Source organism: Euprymna scolopes, chromosome 39, assembly GCF_053919585.1.
Source record: "Euprymna scolopes isolate OS-2025 chromosome 39, ASM5391958v1, whole genome shotgun sequence".
Classification (NCBI taxonomy): Eukaryota; Metazoa; Mollusca; class Cephalopoda; order Sepiida; family Sepiolidae; genus Euprymna; species Euprymna scolopes.
In genome coordinates, this window is record NC_136520.1 from 73,399,883 (window position 1) to 73,420,996 (window position 21,114).

The following is a 21,114-nucleotide window of genomic DNA, read 5'->3' on the forward strand; positions in this document are numbered from 1 at the left end:
GAGTTAATATTTGCGATGAAAAAAAAACAAACATTTAAAACACCAAAAAAATGAAGAAGGTAAATTGCAAAGTAACTGTTATTGGCTATGGTAACATTTATTTGTTGTATATTTTGATTTTTTACCACTTTTTCGAATTCCAGTGGATTGTAAAAAACAAAAAACAAAATTTTGTTTTTAAAAAAACTTGAATCTTGTCTTGAAAAATCCTTTAAAATAGAAGTTGAAAATCTATGAACCCTGTTAATAGCAACCATGAGTTCATGTTTGTTGGTTTCAAATTTTTAATAATTTTTCTCTTTTTTACAGAAACTTGTGGTAAAACCTGATCAGTTGATCAAACGCCGAGGAAAGCTTGGCTTGATCAAAGCTGGAGTGGATTTTGAAGGTGCCAAGCAATGGCTCTTAGAAAAGATTGGAAAGGAAATCAAGGTAAGTTTCAAAATACATTTATTGTGGTGAGCCAATAATTTGATCAGCTATGCCGATTTTAGATGAGTGTCCATAAAATATTATTAAATGATTAGCTTAAATAAACTTTTTTTTTTAAATGAGTCAAACTAAGTGCTGCCTTGGGTTTTCTGGAAGAAGTTGGTTTGTATTGAACAATAGGAAAAAATATTTGAAAGAAAAGTTTATCAAAGCAAACTATAAAAACGTTCATGCTGACAAACTGTATAAAAAAAAAATTTGCCTCAACAAGTTATAAAAGAAGACACTACCTAGCCAAACTATAAAAAGCTAATGGTGAAAGTGAATTTTTCAATCATGGAGGGTAACTAAGAAAAGAAAACTGTGTGCGTCTCTGGCTAAGTAAGAAACTACACAAGATACATTGGCAATTTGGATTCTGTGTCATTCAAACCTGTTCTTGTTAATATGTTACTTCAGACCAACCTAAATATTGGACAAAATCCCATTACAATTTGAAAAAAAAAATCCCTAGAAGAGCACACAAGCAGAGCTGTTCATATAAAATTCCTTTCAACAGCTAACACATTGAATCTTCTTGATATGATACATCGTACATTAGAGATCAAACTAGATTTTTGTTTTTAATAGTAAATCAATGAAAATGAAAAACTAAGATTTTAACCATGTAAAACAGAAACACAATTTGATAATAGGGCAAACATTTCTTTTGTATTTCATTCACTTATGTTTTTAACTTGGATTTTTTAAGAGAACTTAAACCCGTGTATTTGGCCGACCATATTAATGAGTGATCTATTTTCTTTAAAACTAGCGGTGACTACCCGGCATTGCCCGGGTGGAGGATATTGGCACAAGGACAAAGCGATGTTAAGAATGGTTTCCACGTGATTAAAATAAAAAACAAAAGATAGAGGGAGAGGTGGGTAATTAGTTTTCCACACTATCCATGAGGACAAAGAGGATAGTGAATTAAGTGAGTTGGTAATTAATTTTTACCCGGGTGGAGGATATTGGCACAAAGAAGAAATTAAAATATAAAAAAAAGATAGAGAGAGGTGGGATTGAACTCAAAACTGTAGGGTAATTAGTCTTCCTCTCTAACCATTAGGCCAAAGAGGATAGTTAATTCAATGAGTTGGTAATTAACTTAAGAATCATAGGAGTCGCCACGCATGCGCAGAAATGAACGTTGTTTTTAAATCTGACCGGGAGCCAAGTGAGTTTCTCACTTTATTAAATGCTGCTTTTAAATCTGACTGGGGACCAGGTAAGCTTCCTGCTTTCTATTATTTGCATTCGAATAGTTTCGCTTTATTATATGAAAAAGACAAACAAACACTCGAGACGATGGCAAAGTGAGAATTTTTTTTTACTTTTTCAAAAAAAAAAAAAGGAAAGAAGCAGTGCCCATTTGCAAATCTTGGATATTATGATCTCAGAAGTATAGGAAAACACCTCACAGAATTTAACTGACAGCGGAACCCCGATCTGAAAAGCCTTTTGTGGACATACACAAACACTCGCATCCATTTTGCCTTTTATATGTACAGACTTGCGCGGGTGTTTGTGGGTGTGTGTGTTGGGGGTAAAGCAGAACAAAAAAAAAACTTAACCCTGTTTAAATATAAAAAAATGATGTTAAACTTAAAAAAATTTTATAAATGGAAAAAAAAAATCTTTTGTAGAGAAAGAAAAAAAGGGGAGGGGACAAGTAGGCTCGAACCCGGAGCCTTAAGGCCAATAGGCCGATTACATACACCTGCGCTACGGCGACGGAAGCAATGTAAGATGTTAAATTTAGCGATTAAAAAGTAAATGAGTTCAAATTGAGGTAAAACATCACGCTATTCGGCGAGACAGTTTTTTAAGTGTGTGTTTAATGAGGTCAAATCCGCACTTAATTTTACTGGTGGATAGTTTGGAGTTTAATTTTTTTTACCCAACTTTGTCTGGTTTTGTTTCCCCAACATGTTGGAGAAAACCAGCTTCCCTGTTTATTAGGGGAGTGTCCAAATGAAAGCAATTGTCTGATATGACGGTGAAAACCGACATTGACCAAACGTCTATCACTTTCTGGACATTGTTCCTGGGCTAGTTTCACATCAGTTTTGCTTTTATACGAAAAAGCCGAATCAACACGTGAGAAGCCAAAATAGCAATAATTTCGCTGTAAATAAATCTAGATCTAGATGCGACGTGCATTCGCAAATCGTAGATATTATTATTTGGACATACAAAAACTCCTGCGCACGTTTTGATTTTTATATATATAGACTAGCGGGGATACCCGGCGTTGCCCGGGTGTTTGGAGGTGTGTGTAGGGGGGGGGGAAGTAAAGAATAAGCGAAGTAATAACCCTGTTTAAACTTAAAAAAATTGGAAAAACCAAAATAAAAAAAATAAAAAATAGCGAACGAACGTAAAATTTCTTTCAAAAACATTGGAAAAACCAAAAAAAAGGGGGAAAATGAACATGTTCGGAAAACGAAAAAAACAGCGAAAAGTGAAAAAAAAACAAAAACGGCCTAAATAACAATATTAAAGGTTTAAAAATCGAAAAAAAATTTTATCTGATACCTCAGATCGAACCTGCAATCTTGTGCTATAAATGTGTGGGCGAATGTAGGTTGGTTTTTATAATATTTAAACAAAACGTCTTTTCCGTATGTTGACGCATGCATAGAAGCTATCTTGTCATGAAGGAACGATTTTTTCCACCTCTTCCTGTAAAAAAGCGAGCCATTGAGGGTGAAGAAATAAATGTTTATAGCCAATTTTTCGATATTTGTCGTCGGAAGGTTTGAGCTTCAAAATGATACTGATCTGGCAAAAATCTGTTGCCTCTGTCGAAAGTTTTTGCCAGACATGTGAACACACAAACACACATTTTCGCTTTTATATATATAAACTAGAGGGGGGTACCCAGCGTGGCCCGGGTGTTTGTAGGTGTGTGTGTTGGGGTGGTGGTGATCAAAACAACCCTTTTTTTAAAAAAAATGTTGGCCTGGTGTTTGGAGGTGTAAAAGAAAAAAAAAAGTTTTAATAGGAAAGTAGGCTGGAACCCCGAACCTTTAACGTGGAGGTGGAAATGAAATGGAAAAAACCCCGGGACCTAACCATCTCGACCACGAGAGAAGAGGAACAAAAAGCATCTTAATTTAACGTTTATAAAATGAAATTGACAGGTGCGAGAAACTTAAGTCACATGATGTTTGACCTTGAAACATGACACGGCTGCAAGCCAGTTTTCACTTGTTTTATACTGAAAAGCGAAAGAAACACGCGTTGATCGAAATAGCTGGAAAAAATAGCGCGTGAAAGTCAGGCAAATTAAATACACACGCGACCCCCATTCTTAAGTCGTAGATATTATCATTTAGATGTGATATAAAAAGTTTTAAGAATAAGCGAGCCGAGTGAGAAGGCCGACGAAAAAAGCCTTTTGCAGACACAAAAAGCGAACATACATACATACATTTTTGCTTTTATATATATATATATATATATATATATATATATATATATATATAGATGAAATTGTTTTATATGCATAGATACACAATATCGTGCATACCAACTTCTAAAAACACCAACTTTTTTTTCACGTAAAAAAATAAAGTGCTTACATAAAAAATAAATTGCTCATTACAGAAAATAGTAATTTAATTTAAAGTAACCTAAAAAAAATATTAATGACACAGGAGAAAGAATTGTAGATTTATAAAGATAAAAGATTAACTTTAATAAACGAGACATCGCAAGTTGTAGTTGAGTGAAAGTCCACTATATTTACCAGTTTTTGTATTCTAAATTAGACTGATTTGTGATACCTACTTCTAGGTTTATTATTAGACTGGGTTAGTGTTTTAAAGAGATGGAGAAAAATGTCAAATAGAGCAAAATGCTTCAACCATGTGACATAATAAGAATATATGAATTTAAAAACTTTGTTCAAAGTTATTGGAAATTAATTCGGACCATGTAAAAAAAGGCAGAAACACAAATTGATGATAGGGTAAAAATTTCATTCACCAAAGATTTCAATTTGTTTTTTTTTTTTGTAAAAGACAACTTGACATTAAGCCCAACTTGTGCAGTTTAGTATCTGTTGTGCATCAGATAGACACCCACTGAACCTCCAATGCTCATGTCCAGTGGAGCGAACCCGAAACGACTGGCTGCAGAGGAGGCCACAGCTTCTGACCGAAAGTAATCTCAGTGAGGTTGAGTCTCCATAAAGGGAAGGAAGAAATAGAGAGATTGGAGAAGCCTTAGAGCTGAGACACTATCAACAACACAGCTCCGGCACTCACATATGCCAAACCTGTGACTGGACGTTTCACACAGAAAGAGGACTACGCCAACACCAAGGGATAAAGCACTGAGGCCCCAACTAGTCATCGTCAAGATTGACGGACTGCATGATGATGATGATGATGATGATGATTAAGCCCACCATATTGGCATGTCGCTCTTTTTTGTTCCCCAACAAAGGAAGGATTGGACTTAGGAATTCACTCCTATTTGTCTGTTTGGTCACACTTTTCTCAATAACCACACCTTGGATTTTTAAAAAAATTTGCGCAAACATTAGTCATAGTTAAAGTAAATTTTTGCCAGAACAGATTTTCTGGGATAACTCGTGCTACCCTAGGGGTAAAAATTGCCCCAAATCGTTTGTCCATTTGTTTGCACTTTTTTCGATAACCAAGCCTTGAATTTTTTAAATAATTTTACACAAACAGTTATAATGAAAGTAAATTTTTGCCAGAACGGATTTTACAGGATAACTCTTTTGCTTCTCTTGAGGGCTATTATAGGAGTAAAATTGCCCCTAAAATCCTTTGTCCATTCATTTGTTTACACTTTTCTCAATAACTACCCCTGGGATTTAAAAAAAATTTTTGCACAAACATTAGTCATGGTGAAAGTAAATTTTTGCACTTGTGGAAGGGAAGGTCCCCTTCCACATATCGCTTTTTTTTTTTTCTTCATGATTGGATTGGTGTTACCAGATCAGGCTGTCTAAAGATATCAGCTTCATGATTTAAATGCATCAAGCATTGATGTTATTGCTTTTTTTTTTCTTCATGATTGGATTGGTGTTACCAGATCAGGCTGTCTAAAGATATCAGCTTCATGATTTAAATGCATCAAGCATCGATGTTATTGCTTTTTTGTTCTTGTACTTTTGCAAAACTCAGTCATGTTTTGCAAAGCCAAAAGCAAAACAATTTTTACTCTACAAAACCATCAAACCAAACACGATGAATAAATATTTGAAAATATGTAACGTTGCCGTTACAAACGAAGGCTAGAAATAAATAAATCAAATTCTGGGGCAGCATTTTTTTCTTTTTCAGCAAAAGTTTTTTTTTTATTATAATTGTGTCTCGTTGCCACATGTTTATTTTATCTGGACATGTTTCTATTTCTTCCGACCGCATGCTGGTATTAGCCAGCCACTTCTCGCCTTTGCAAATTATAGAAATTACTTATCTCAAAAGAATTTCAATAATTAATCGGTCCTGGATATGACCTTAAATTATATCTGATGGTGAGGCCCCAGCTTGCAGGCTTTGGGGAGTGTGGAGCCACCCCTTAATTGCTATTGCATTCTGACCCGGAATGGTAGTACCTGTTAGGGTCCCCAACTATGGGTTAAATAGAAACCGACGTGAAAAAAACAAATATATTCTATTAAAAATTTTTCTTCAGAATCACTGGATTCGGCATTAAATAACCTGAAAAGGGTTGATATGCCGTAAAATAAAACAACCAACCAACAATAATTAATATATACCATTCAGTACGGATCCAACAGATAACATAGCTTTATTTAATGCAAAACACCAGCCTCCTATATTGGATAACAGCTTGCATGTTCGTTTTAGTTAACAGAATTGTAATCTGGAATAAGGGATTGGCCAATCAGAATAGCAGAAATGTTATAAGGGAGAATTTATTATATTTTGAATGATGAGAATTTAACGTTTGGGTTATTATTAGTTTATGAATCAGTTATGAAGGGTGTAAGCATAATATCCATACTGGATTTATAAGGCCAAAAAATCTAACGGCCTTCGGGGCCCGTGACGCAGTAGATAGACGTTGAATCTTTACTGTTCCAGCTGAGCATTATCTGAAGATAGCGGTTTCAATCCTATCCAAAGCTGGCCAGAGGATTAGTTGGCTAAAATGTGGTGATACGACAACTATAGAAGGCAGTAATTACTGAAGATACAAATTCAAATTCAGCATTCCTATCCCGTCGTAGTTAACAACCTGAGGACGGCCAGAGGAATAGTTGGCCGAAACGTTATTAAAACAACAACTATAAAGGATGAGAATAATAGTCCGCAAATAAATAAATAAAAACATGAGTTTTGTCACATTTTTACACTACTTTTTTAGTAAAACTAATATTTTTAAAAACAATACGAAGCTATGAAATTTGCTATATAAGTGTGTTTTTGTGCCAGGAATTCGAATATGTCACTTGAAATCACGAGAAAATAATATTTTCCAAGTAATTGCATATATGTTGCAATACAATAAAAATCCATTCATTGAAAAAACAGGAGTTAGAACTCAAATTGCAATGCAAGAAACTTTTTTTTTTTTACACAGTGATCACCACTTATCAAGGCCCAGAAGCCACTCAGGGATAAGGGTTATTGCAAGTACATTACGTTAGTGTGGAGATTTGATGAAGTGTTTACTTAAGGGGGCGGTTCATTAGGAATTTGTTAACATTGGACTTGAAGACATCCAAGTTGTAGTCCGGTGGGAAGCAGGCAGACGGAACAGAGTTCCACAGGCGTGCAGTTCTAAGAAAGAAGCTTTGTTCATGGAATCCGCGTTTTGATTTAGGCACAGATAAAGAGTGGGGGAAACTTTTGACAGTGGATTCAGCTAGACGTGTGTTTTTCGTGAAAGATTGGCGAGGGGGGACCAGAGATTGGAGTTCAGACGAGCACCTGCCATGGAAATAACGATAAAACAAGGATAGGCTCGCAACGTCTCTTCTGTGGGAGCGAGGTTGCAGGGTAGAGAAAAGGGCATCCCCCACTAAGCCACAAAGTCTATTTTGTACTCTGTCAAGCCAGAATAGGCTGTTTTTAGCAGCTCCTGCCCAGATATGGCAACAGTATTCCATCCTTGGACATACTTGGCTGCAAGGATTGTTTAAAAATGAATATACTGAAATATTTCTTTTGTATTATTGTAGATTTTTTTTTTTTTAGTATTTCCAATCAGTCAGCCGACATTTTTTTAGCTGCTAGCACTTTCATTTCTCTGAGAAAACTTCATTCTGAAAGAGGATTCTAACTTGTGCATCTATTTCAGCAGAGATTCTGTCTTTATATGATAAATTATATTTGCATTATTAGTTTATAAATATACGGCTTTAATGAAAAATTCTGCATAGAATTTCAAACGGAACTCTTTATTTAATCCACGGAGGTAACATGCTCTCATTCCATCAGCCATGACTGGATGGAAGTCCTAAGTAATTTGCATTTGTATATATATATAGGAAATTTATTACTGTGAGTCCAGAATGAGTTTACATATTGTTTCAGCTAGAGGAAGATCCTCAAAAAGAGGAAATTTCCAACTAGCATCATCAGAATTCAATATTTTTTTCACCACTGGTAAATAAATAAATATATATATATATATATATATATATATATATATATATATATATATATATGGGAAAATATGTTTGTTCGATTATATTCTACTTTTTATTTATACCAATCCTTTAATTTTAATTAATGAAGCTCAATGTAATTACAGAGCATATAACAAATCAATGACAAAAGTCTATATTCCAAATTTCAGGATTTTGTCTATCTTGCCGTGTATTTCTTTAAGCATGTTGAAATATTCAATTTTTATAATTGACATAATAATAATTATTACATGAATGATTCTGTGATACGAAACAGGTGCTGTCAAGAATTAACAGCACCTGTTTCATATTGCAGAATCATTATGTCGATCATTTTCATTTTATATATATATATATTGACGATGGTACTAACGGGCTTTAAAGTCAGACGATTAAAAGGTATATATATTTTTATTAGAAATATTGGTTCTTGTGCATTTAACAAACCAGATGTAACTCAGCATTTGCTCGGCTTTGTCTGGCACATGTGTCAACAGCTCAGGTTTTGCTGCTCACACGTGTTTACCAGCAGACGAGAATTTCGCTATCAATTGGAAGAATGTTACAACTCAAGAAACGCTGATTTGAAGAGGGTTAAAAAAAATTATTTTGTAGAAAGATAACTGCATTCCAAGTGACGAAATAATGAATATTACTAACCTTGTGAACCAGCTCCAGACCCCAGAGGCTGTACTAAACTTTTACCAGCAACGGAAATTGTTGGCAGAAGCGAAAAAGTGTTTCCACTGTGGCCAGGATTGTTTACTTGCCAAGAGAGCAAGCCTTTCCGACGGATACGGCTGGAGGTGTCGAAGTGTAACATGTCGTTGTTGGACCTCCGTTAGTATTGGGACCTTCTTCGCAAAATTGCAACTAACTATCGCCTGTATCATCAAACTAATATACTTATGGGCGTTCGAGATGGCATTGACTAAAAATTTCCATCGCGAATGTGGGTTGCATTCACACCACACAATTGTGGACTGGAAAAATTTCCTGCGAGATATATGCAGGGATTATTTTCTCAGGAATCCCCGGCAGATAGGAGGCCCAGGCCATACGGTAGAAATCGATGAGTCTGTCTTCAACCGCCGGAAACACAACATCGGCAAACGTCTGACACCAGTCTGGGTCTTCGGTGGATATGACTCTGCCAAAAAGGAGGGTTTCTTGGTCACTGTACCAAATAGGAACGCCGAAACCCTCCTTCCACTAATAAAAAAAATACATTCTGCCGGGGACCATGGTCGTATCAGACTGTTGGAGGCTTTATAACAAAGTGGGAGGAGAGGAGTATCACCATTTGACGGTGAACCACAGCCTTAATTTTGTTGATCCCGTAACACAGGCAACCACAAATCATCTGGAGTGAATGTGGAAGGAAGCCAAGCAATGCAATAAACGAGTATGCGGTACCAACCAGGAACTTTTGGACACATATCTTATAGAGTTTATGTGGAGACAAAAGTTTGGTAGGCAGCCTTTTGACTCCATATTAACCCATATAGCCGAAAGCTACCCGGTTGGTAAGGAGGAGCTTCCTATCACATTCGCTTCCTCTTCTCCGTCTACTTTGTCGTCTGAAGACCCCCAAAAATCTGAGGAAAATACATCCTCCTGAGAAAAAACACCAAAAAAACTATATCCCGCAGGGATTCCTGTTAAAAAATTTTTTTCCTTGTTTCTGGCAAAAAAAAAAAAATTCCTTGTTTCTGGCAAAGAAAAAAAAACCCAAAATTTTTGTATTGACTTTTTTTTTTTTTTTTTACGCTTTTTCATTTTTTTTACATAAACAGTTGAAAAAAAACAAACTATTACTAACTATTACGTGTTAAAAAAAAAAAAAAAATAAAACAACTGTTTTTTTATGTTAAAAACTGCAATAACCCCCCCCCCCCAAAAAAAAACGGTTCATAAAAAATTTTACTATTATTTAAACAAAAAAAATGTTTTATATGTATTTATTTTGCAAACAAAACAATTTTAAACAATAATACTATTGATAAAAAAAGGTTTTCGCTTTTTATTTATTTATTTTTGGATGTTTCTACAGTTACAATTTCATTTTACAGTTATTTTTGTAGCATTGTTTTTATTTTATCGGCAATGCTCGGTTTTATCTGGCTGTTGGCGTCATGCGCAGGACAAAGCCGAGCAAATACTAAGTTACGTCTGGTTCGTTAAATGCGCAAGTACCGAAATATTAAAGATATCCACTTTTAACCTTACTTTTCCACCCGATTTTATTTTACTTTGTTTATCGACATTAAAATAATTTTCCAGATATATCTGCCTTACTTAAAAAATGCTAGTTTTATTTTTGGTGTCTTTAAACCCCCACCTACTCTTTTTGCTGATGAGGAGACTTTGTTTTCTAAAATCAAATGATAAAATTTGTTGCAATATTTTGGAGCTATAATGGGGTATGATTCCACACAGTCGGACGATTCTATTTATAAACGATGCTGCTAAGAACTGACGAATCAAATAAATTCACGTTCTGCTACCAACCAATCAGAAACCAGAATTGCTTCATAAATATTAAACCTTTTCTGGAGCAATTTCACATGTTCTTTTCCCGGGTTTCGACACGGTAAGAATATTTTGCTCTGTGGAACTGTCTACTACAAACAAGTCACCTCCCAGGACTTGTGTGTAACAGCGAACCATCTGAAACTGTTTCTGAAACTCAAAATGGCTTACACTTCTAGAAAATTATTGTTCAAGACTTATTGTCTGTCTCAATAAAAACATTGTTTCCGAAATGATCGTACAATTTATTGATTTTGTTTGTTTTTCCTTAAATTATTTAATTATAAATTATCAATCATCTTACTCAATGTTAAAATAGCTCTAGGATATCTATGCCTATTGAGCTTATTATATATCTACATTACAACGAGCACTGTTTTCTTTTAGTTGTATTAATGAATTTACTAATACATTAAAATAAACTGTTTTTTAGACTATTGTTCTAATCTCCTTAAAATTATATATATATACACGCACACCCACATGCACACACACACACACACACACACACACACACACATATATATATATATATATGGCGATTAAGCTACACTGAATATTCCGCGTTTTTCATCCACTCTAGGATTCTTCAGGCTTATGCGCAAATTTTGTGGTTGTCTGACATTTTTATATACGCACCTTCTAGCTCTACCTACGTATTGAGCACTTTTGAAGTAAATACTTAAAGTTTATGCATAAATTTATATTATATACTTTTGTATATTAATTTTATGTGAGTAAATGAAGTCGTTATATATATGAACTAGCAGGGAGACCCAATGTTGCCTGGGATTGAATGATGATCAACAAATATTTCACACTCCTATATTTTTATTGTCATTGAAATCCATGAAATCGCCCCGTAGGAAGCTTCACATGTCTCTATGCATTAACTTAGTCTAAAATATTCTGCATTGCATTCTAGAGAACTGTTTCTTTTATAAATTTATTTTATATAAGCTTCTTTCCAGTTAACAAACAAAAACATTAAGAAATTTATGTGCGGAGTTTGAATCTACAGACCACGTCGTGCAAAAAGAAAAAAACATATTATCAACTTACCCACCGCAGAATTTTCACGGCCCGTTCTATTATTGTTGCTAAGCGATGACATGGAAAAAAATGGCTTTACGATGATAGATAAATTAAAATAATGGTTTCAATTATTAATAATTATCGAGGTTATTCTGAGATAAAACTTAACTAAGATCGCTCCCAGACTTATACACTAAATTCTGTAAATTTTAAAGAAAATCTGTTCAGCTGTTTCGGCGTCTATAAGGAACAAAATCTCTCACACACACACACACAAACACAGAGTCAAAGTTGCATTTATATAATTGTAGAGATATATATTTTAATACTTAAATATTTTTTGTTTCCAGGTTGGAGCAGCTCGAGGTAAACTGAAGAATTTTGTGATCGAACCTTTTGTGACGCATAGCCAGGTGAATGTTGAATCTTTTTTGAATATTTCTTTGTTGTATTTAGAAGAAAATGAAGACATCTGATGTGTTGACCACTAAGTGTACCCACCCGGCATTGCCCGGGATTCATATATCTTATTTTTTGCGTGCACATTTTTACAAAAAAAAAGGAATAAAATTTTAGCTTTTTTTGTTTTATTTGAAAGGGAACAATCTCTCTTGTCAGAAGACACCAATTAAGCAAGATTCCTTGAATTTCAATTTCTTCATAATACCCCTTAAGCTTAAGTCTAGGATATCTTCTGGAATGAAAACTATGTAATGGATTTTGATAAAAATTGGAATAGATATTGTTATATCTTGATTTTAATATTTGAAAGGAAATTTTGTGTAACATAGCACGGACGTGCAAATGCGAATTGAGGTCATCAGTAGGGAAAAATAGAAACTTTAAAAAGATCACGTTGGATACGGTAATAACGTTCAAGATCACATTCGAGGCATGGATGACATTCGAGAAAACGGTCACGAGATGAACCTCACAACGGTAACGAGAGAATGAGGAAATAAATGAGGTTACAACAAAAAAAAAAAACGAGTTAAAGTTTTTTCTATTTTTTTGTCTACTTTGTGACTGAAGCTACAACATGTTGGTTCTCTGACAATATTAGGCATGAAAGTGGTGCAGAACTGTTCCATTTGGGAAATTGAGTTTACCCATCCTAAGACAGGTATTCTTCTGTTGACCCCAAACATTGTGTGCCATGGATTTTTCGTTCTTCTTCTTATATTCTTATGACTCTATCGTCATTTTCTTACTGACAACCATGCGATACGGAAAAGTAGAAAAATAAAATAAACATACACTCATCACACCCTGTATTAAACCTACCAATATTTCTCTTTGTCTTCATTAAAAACAAACTCTTATCGATTGTCTATTGATAAGTTCTTTTATTACTTGCTAAACCTACTTCCTTTTTGTCACCTATCCTTAGTCCATTGTTCAGTCCTTTTGCTATCGCCATTCATCATGCTAATTTCAACCTTATCCTTATTTCTCTTTGCATTCATTAAGAACAAATTCCTATCCATTGTCTATTGATAAGTTCTTTTATTACTCACTAAACCTACTTCCTTTTCTTTTGTCATTAATCCTGTTCTTTTTCTTTTTATCATTTTCCTTCCTCTCCATCACTCAACGACCTCAGTTGAACAGAGTATCACACTTTTAAGATATTATAAATACGAATGTCTTTTTGGTCTCTGTTTGTTTGGTCACATTTTTCTCAATAACAACGTCTTGGATTTTTTTGAAAATTTGCACCAACATTAGTCATGGTGAAAATAAATTTTTGCCAGAACAAATTTTCTGGATAACTCTGGTTGCTCCCCTAGGGGGCATTATAGAGGTAAAATTGCCCCCAAATCATTTGTCTGTTCATTTGCTTGCATTTTTCTCAACAACCACGCCTTGGATTTAAAAAAAAATTGCACAAACGTTAGTCATGGTGAAAGTTACAGATTTTCCGGGATAACTCTGGGTAGCATTATAGCCCAAAATCATTTGTCTGTCTGTTCGTTTGGTCGTACATTTCTCAATAACCACATCTTGGATTTTTAAAAATATTTGCACAAACATTAGTCATGGTGAAAGTAAATTTTTGCCAGAACAGCTTTTCCGGATAACTTTGGTTGCGCCCTAGGAAGCATGATAGGGAAAAATTACCCCCAAATTGTTCGTCCATCTGTTCATTTGTTAGTACTTTTCTTAATAACCATGCCTTAGATTTTTTTTTTGAAATTTTGTACGAACATTAGTCATGGTGAAAATAAATTTTTCACTTGTGGAGGGGGGACCTTGCATGCTCAGCTTGATTTTTTTTTTTTACAATTACATTATTTATTTTTTTTTTTTTTTGTTCACAGAATGAAGAATTTTATGTGTGCATTTTCTCTCAGCGTAATGAAGATGTCATTTTATTCCATCATGAAGGAGGCATCGACATCGGTGATGTCGATTCAAAGGTGAGAGCAACCACTTGGCAAATTCTAACGACATTTTCTTCAAAATTTATTTCTGCCTTTAAAAACAACAAAAACTAATACAAAGATTGTTTAGAAAAATACAGCTTATTGATACAGGATGTCTAAAATGTACTCGCACTTCAAATGGCAATAAAACCGTTATTTATAAACGTAGAGTGAAATGAAATACTTTTGAATACTCCCCTTATTTTGTCCTTTAGTCATCATATTTCAGGAGCAATGTTTTTGAAAAAGAGGGAAGAATTGCTGTTTTTTCAGTCAGAATCTAATCTATCTCACATTTATTGTTTGCAAGTTTTTGACCTTGAAGTATTTTTTTTTAAGCTCCTTACATTAAGTGGCTTCATGCCCTGTTGGGAGCGATTTCTATAAAAAAATTTTTTTTTTTTAAATTGAAGAATCACGTTGACAAATCTTCAAATGGATAACCTTTATTGTCCAGACAATGTTGATAATTCGCAATATGGGTTTTGCAAACGTCATGAAACGCATCATTCATTGCAGTATATTTTTTTTAAAACACCCTGTATTAACCCGTGAAAATGTTTCTATAGAAATTTTAACCCCTAGTGCATGAGGGTCATACCTCCAAGATACTTCAAAGTTATGAATTTGTGTTGAATATAAATGTTTATGCTGGTTATAAAAAGTTTCTGAATAAAAGTAAATCTCAGACATTTTTGAAATTTTAACATTGTTTTTCCTACTTCATCTTTCCTGTTTTCTGTCAGTGAAGGGGAAATCCTTCTAGACTGAGGCAATTATAAGATTTTTATCTCGATTCAGAAGATCCCTTTTTGGGGTGGGGTGGGGTGGGGGGCCTGGATTTTTTTTTATATTAAAAACCGATCATGCGGCGACTAACCTTAACCCGTAAGTGGAGGTAGGTAAATTTATAGTGAACCATTACGACTGCTAAATTCGGTTTATGTCTAGCTCGAATACACAGACACGAAGCAAGCTATCTGCCTGTGACACACACACAGAACAATGTCACCTCGCATACGACTCATTGACCTGACATGTACGCATTTCCTGTGCCGTTGACCCATCCTTTCTGTTTCTTTCTTTTCTTCCTCTTATCGCCTCGACACGCTAATGGATGGACACGTTTGCACATGGCTCCGCAAACCTCAACCATGGAATAAACATTTTCCTGCACGTATGCATGCATTCTCGAGGTAAAAGATATTGTTTTCCGACGAACTGCAAGCCTTTGTACCCCTCAATGTAAATACCCTCGACAAACCTGACAAGCAGCAAAATCCCACCCCTACTCAGTAGAGATCCCTAGATGTAAGAAAGCTTTCTACTCTAATAGTTTCTTCCCCAGAACTGCTAAATTTTGGAACTCCCTTCCAGGTTCTTGCTTTCCTAATTGTACTGAAATGCAGAAGTTCAAGTGTAATGTGAACAGACATCTTGCTGCTCAGCTCCCTACATACTACCCTTGCAACAAGTCCCCGATAGTAGCCCCTACATCAAAGTGGTATTGTGCCTTGTTTGGCATAAAAATGGAATAAAAAATTAAAAAAAAAAATGAATCATCTCTTAATAATATTTAACAGACTTATCAGAACTTTGTCAGCTCCACACACGTATACGTTCACCGAACACTTACAATATTATCCATGTACACTTGCACTTTTGTTCTTTCATCCATTGATTGTAATAAATGTCTCTTGTATATATTGTACTCAGTATTCTGGTTTATATATTAATTTAAGGTCGGAGTTTCAAACACTTAACCCAGATAACTACTTGAAAATATTGAACATTTTTATGACTGGTTTTATATGCTGTTAGAAAAAAAAAAGGAGAAAAGAAAAGTATCCATCAATTAATTTAAACGTTTCTTTAATCTTAGGCTGTGCGCCTGGAAGTTGCCCTCGGTACCAGTGCTTCTCCAGATGATGTTACGTCCACCCTGTTACTCCACGTCCCACAAGATATTTCACAGTAAGTTGGAAATTTCTGTTGACCTTAGAAGGAGATTAAATCTTGACAGTATAGGGAGATGTGCACAGAACATGAGACTGTTATTTTAATTTCATTGAAAGAGTGGATGAGAGTTTTTGGATTACTAGATGTAGAACAGTTGAGGTAGCAGGGTCAGTTAGTAGGAGAAGGCCAAGGAAAACATTTAAAGTGAGTAGGATGGATTTGGGGAAAAAAGGGGATATATATGATGTGCCTTCAATAAGTTTCCAGACTTTTTTTTTTTTGTACAGGCATTTAAAATTGTTGTAAACTCTTGAAAATTCAGTATGTTATTCCTATCCATCATACGAGATGATTGACCAATTTATATGATTTCACGTTAAAATGAACAGCTACAGCAGGAATTGGAATGCACCCTACTAAAGCCTAATCGTCACAGCTGGTGAATTTTAAAAATGCGATTTGGACGTGAAGACACTTTAGAAGAACAATATGCAATAAAATTGTTTTAAACTTAGAAAAAAGGCCCCATAAATGTATGGAGTGCTCCATACTGCTTTTGGACCATCTTGCATGAATCGAACATCAGTTTTTGAAATAAAGAGCTGACCAGAGATGTTTTTATTTCCAAATAAAGAGCTGACCAGAGATGTTTTTATTTCCAAATAAAGAGCTGACCAGAGATGTTTTTATTTCCAAATAAAGAGCTGACCAGAGATGTTTTTATTTCCAAATAAAGAGCTGACCAGAGATGTTTTTATTTCCAAATAAAGAGCTGACCAGAGATGTTTTTATTTCCAAACTAACCTCATATCAATGAAGTGTCTTTTCAGTCATATTGTTGTCTTTCATAATTTGTCCAAAAGTAAAGGCATTATAAACATTTTTTTCATACATTTTTGTTGAAAGCATTTATTTTTGATTTCTCAAAATAAATTTCAGAAGGATACTTCAAGCAGTTTTTTTTCTCCCATCTCTGAAGTATATACATATATCTCACATCCCTGAGAAAAGGAACGTGTGTGTGTGTGTATATATATATATATATTTAGGCAGAATTTCATTATTCGTGCATATTTTTTTGAAGAGGATCTTTGTTCTTCTTTTTATGATCTTTCTTTCGAATTTTTTTTGTTTTTGTACAAGTATTTTTGTTGTGGGATCCAAAGTTCTTATAACTTTTAAAAAATAACACTAACATATTAAAAACTTGCAATAATTACCAACGACTAACAATGCTAGAAGCATTAATAATAAAAAGTAAAAACCCAACCATTAAATTCAAATTAGGCGAAACTACACATAGTAAATTAATAATAAAAACAGTAAAACGACAGAGAACAAATCAATCAATAAGTAGGATGCACAGGAAGAACAACCCTGACGATGGTCAATCGAGACCAAAAACGTTCGGTAAACTAGGGGACTTTATAAGAGCTTTGGATCCCACAACAAAAATACTTGTACGAAAACAAGAAAAATTCGAAAGAAAGATCATAAAAAGAAGAACGAAGATCCTCTTCAATAAAATATGCGCGAATATATATATATATATATATATATATTAAGAAGTACATGGAAATTAATAAATAATCAACAATAAAGCAAAGGAAAGATGGTCTTCTTCTGTCAAGAAGTGACGATCATAAATATATATATATATATATATATATATATATATATATATATATATATATTTATGTCTTTTAACATTAAACAACTATATCAAAAAAACTTTTATAAAAACTTAAATTTTAGTTCTTTGTTGGAAAATTTTCTCGGTAATTCATTTTATCTCTTTCAAGCGCTGAACAAACTTGCTTTCTCGAATTAACAATAGTCTTATATTTTCAGTTATCATGAAACATTGAAATATGAAATATATATTTAAATTTTTGTATATATTAGAAGTGTGGGCCCAAATTAGAGTAATTATTAAATTGTTTTCAATGCCAATAAATGCTTAAACTAAAATAAATTGTTTTGAAATATTAAAATAATTTTCAATGCTATTAATAATGTTTGCCCCCTTCATTAATTTAGTTTTATTATCTCTAATGTTTGAATTTTTGAAACATGGCAAAACTGTGCCGTCATACCAAAGCTATAATTTGTTATGGTAAAGTTTCAGGCTCTATTTATACAAAAGTTCAAATAGGTAAGTTTGTAGAACTTTAGACTGAATATCTCAAAATTTGTTTTGATTTCTGATCATGGCATTTACTTTTTTTTTTTTTTTTTTTTTTTACACGGTGGTCACCACTTATCAAGGCCCGGAAGCCACTCAGGGATAAGGGTTATTGCAAGTTCAGTACGTTAGTGTGGAGATTTAATGAAGTGCTTACTTAAGAGGGCGGTTCATTAGGAATTTGTTAACATTGGACTTGAAGACATCCAAGTTGTAGTCAGGTGGGAAGCAGGCAGACGGAACAGAGTTCCACAGGTGTGCAGTTCTAAGAAAGAAGCTTTGTTCATGGAATCTACGTTTTGATTTAGGCATAGATAAAGAGTGGGGGAAATTTTTCACAGTGGATTCAGCTAGTCGGGTGTTTTATTTATTTGCTGGGAATTTCTTATTTACTATGAATGAAATATTTTCCATTTATAAAAGTATTTAAGGTTTCTTATAATTTGAAATGCAACAAATTCTACAAAAGTATTCAAAAAATTTTTTTGTTTTTTTTTTAAAAGCGTCAAACTTTAATTTGACAACTCTGTTTTCTTTAATTGAAGATTTCGCAATTATCGGTTATCTTAAGTTCAGCTTGGTTTGGCAATTCATCATAAAGAGACTGACACCCGAGCAGCGTTTGCAAATTGTACAAGTTTATTTTACTTACATTTGATAAACGAATAATTTATATTTAATAAACAAATGATATAACAAAATGGACCCGTCAACTGACCACTTTGTTCATGCGATTTTAACCCCATTAAATTAATTTCTTTGAAGATATGTAAAGTTCCATATCTACGTTGATAAACCAGACACAATAGACCACTTGAAAGACAATATTCAATGTGATATTGCTGAAATACAGCCTAATTTAATGCATAGAGTTTGTAAAAATTGAACCTCTATATTATGCTGTATATGTACTAGATGCAGGTGCCATATGCCCGAAATTCATTTATTTATTGCGGACTATCATCCTCATCTTGGGGCAGGTTGTAAAAAGAAAAAAATACTGTTATTTTCGTTCCTTGTTACAAGACTTGTTGCTTGAAGAAGCGCAATGATACTCTGCCCTTTCTTTTCTTTCCTTTTTTTTTTCTTCCAATTTTTACTGCCTGCTAGTTTGTGTCTCTTTTTGCTCACACGGTGTAATCCGTCAGTTTCCATCATTCACCGGGCATTGCGGAGCGAGACTCACGGAAAAACGGGCATTAAATTGCAGAAGTACCAAAACCTAACCCAGTTGATCTCTGGAAAATGAATATTATTTAAAATTTTTTAGATATTATTCATCCAGGGCAACACTGATCAAGAATGTATGTTTTGATGGGTCTTTGTTTTGTAGTTCTTGATATTTAGCTGTGTAACATAGCACAGACAACTATATGCAAATGCAAAATATCACTGGTAAGGAAAACTAAAGATATTATAAAGGAGATCTCGTGAGAGACGGAGATAACGTTTGTTGTGGTGTCAGTGTTCATCGTGGGTCGGTTGAGCCAGCTCCTCCAACTGAATTCTTCGCATCTCGTATAGACGCCACCCAGATATGTCAGTTTGAAACTGCAGTCGATATCAAGTCCAGCCATTTGTGGTTCAAGCAGTGCACCCTGTAGAGGCGAAAACACCGGATCAGATCGACATCTTGCTTCACTGTGCTGAGTTAGATTTTCAGCTTGCCACCGCATTGTTTCTTCTAAACCTGAAATGGGGCTGGGTTGATGGTGGCATGGATGAAGTCATCTGGTTGCCGACACAGTGTGAACAAACCATTGAAAACTTCTGAAAAGGAGGGTCTGTTTGAAGGATGGTATCTGGTTACTCGAACGGATGGTGCTGTTTGGGACAAATTAGTGCCAGCGAACCCGAAGGATGCAGCGTAGACATTGGTGATCAAAAAATTCCAATCTGTGCAGGTCACAAACTCATACTGGCCATGTTTTGCATCCATATAGGATAATGTTGAAGATCACGTGGGTGACGTCATGGTCATAAAAATGGAGAAATGTTGTTACAAAGAAAGAGCAAGTTGAAGTTCTTTTCTATTCTTGGTCTTCTTTGCGACTGAGGCCACAACGTGTTGGTTCTAGGACAACATTGTCTAAGGTCTGTATGTACAACTTTTCCCTACAACTAAATCCCCTGACTAAATATTAAAAATTTCAAAATTATGATGTATTCACAGCCCAAGTAAGATCTCTTTGGTATGACTAACCATTACTGGCTTTTCTGAGGAATGGTGCACCTTCTCCAAGTGATGTTACCTTGAGTAACAGCATGAAGCTGGATACTCCACCAGAATTGAAGAATTCTTGTCCTGGATTCCAGTAGAACCAAGAACCAAAAAGAAAGATTCGGTAGAACCCTGGGATACGTTTTTTTCAGGTTACGATGTGGAATATGATGGTTTTCTGGCTCCTGGTTATAGTATTTGCCCTGCCTTACGGTGTTATTTATAACGTTATTTGATTATATACCTGTGTATTACATACTGTACTGTATTTTGTTACTAATTTTTTATGCCGTATCGCATGTTGTATATTCTACTCTACACAATAACACATTGAAATCGTCGAGAGAGGAAAATTATGTTTCCGCCTTCTTTACTAACTCAGTGTTTGAGAAGCGAAGGAGAACTTTACAAGAATATTCGAATATCTATGAATCTCATATAGAGATAAAGTATTAGCCCCTAGGGAGGGGATCCTGGATATGACCTAAAACTATATCCGATGGTGAAGCCCCACCTTGCGGATTGTGGAGCCACCCTTTAATTGCTATTGCTTCCAGGTCCACTCTGACCGGAGTGGTAGTATCTGTTAGGGTCCCAACTATGGGTTAAATAGAATCTGACTTAAAAAAAAACAAAAAAA

The 21,114-nt window shown here is 34.5% G+C and overlaps 1 protein-coding gene across 4 annotated transcripts in view; it reads left to right on the forward strand.

Moving 5' to 3' along the window:
• Positions 1-21,114, forward strand: part of LOC145263869 (ATP-citrate synthase-like) — a 238,639-nt gene that overhangs the window by 79,617 nt on the left and 137,908 nt on the right. For all 4 annotated transcript variants that reach the window (XM_080120941.1, XM_080120942.1, XM_080120943.1 and 1 more), the window contains exons 3-6: positions 310-432; positions 12,034-12,096; positions 14,005-14,103; positions 15,992-16,083. In XM_080120941.1, the coding sequence (XP_079977067.1) occupies positions 310-432; positions 12,034-12,096; positions 14,005-14,103; positions 15,992-16,083 (377 nt within the window). The remainder of the gene's footprint in view (positions 1-309; positions 433-12,033; positions 12,097-14,004; positions 14,104-15,991; positions 16,084-21,114) is intronic.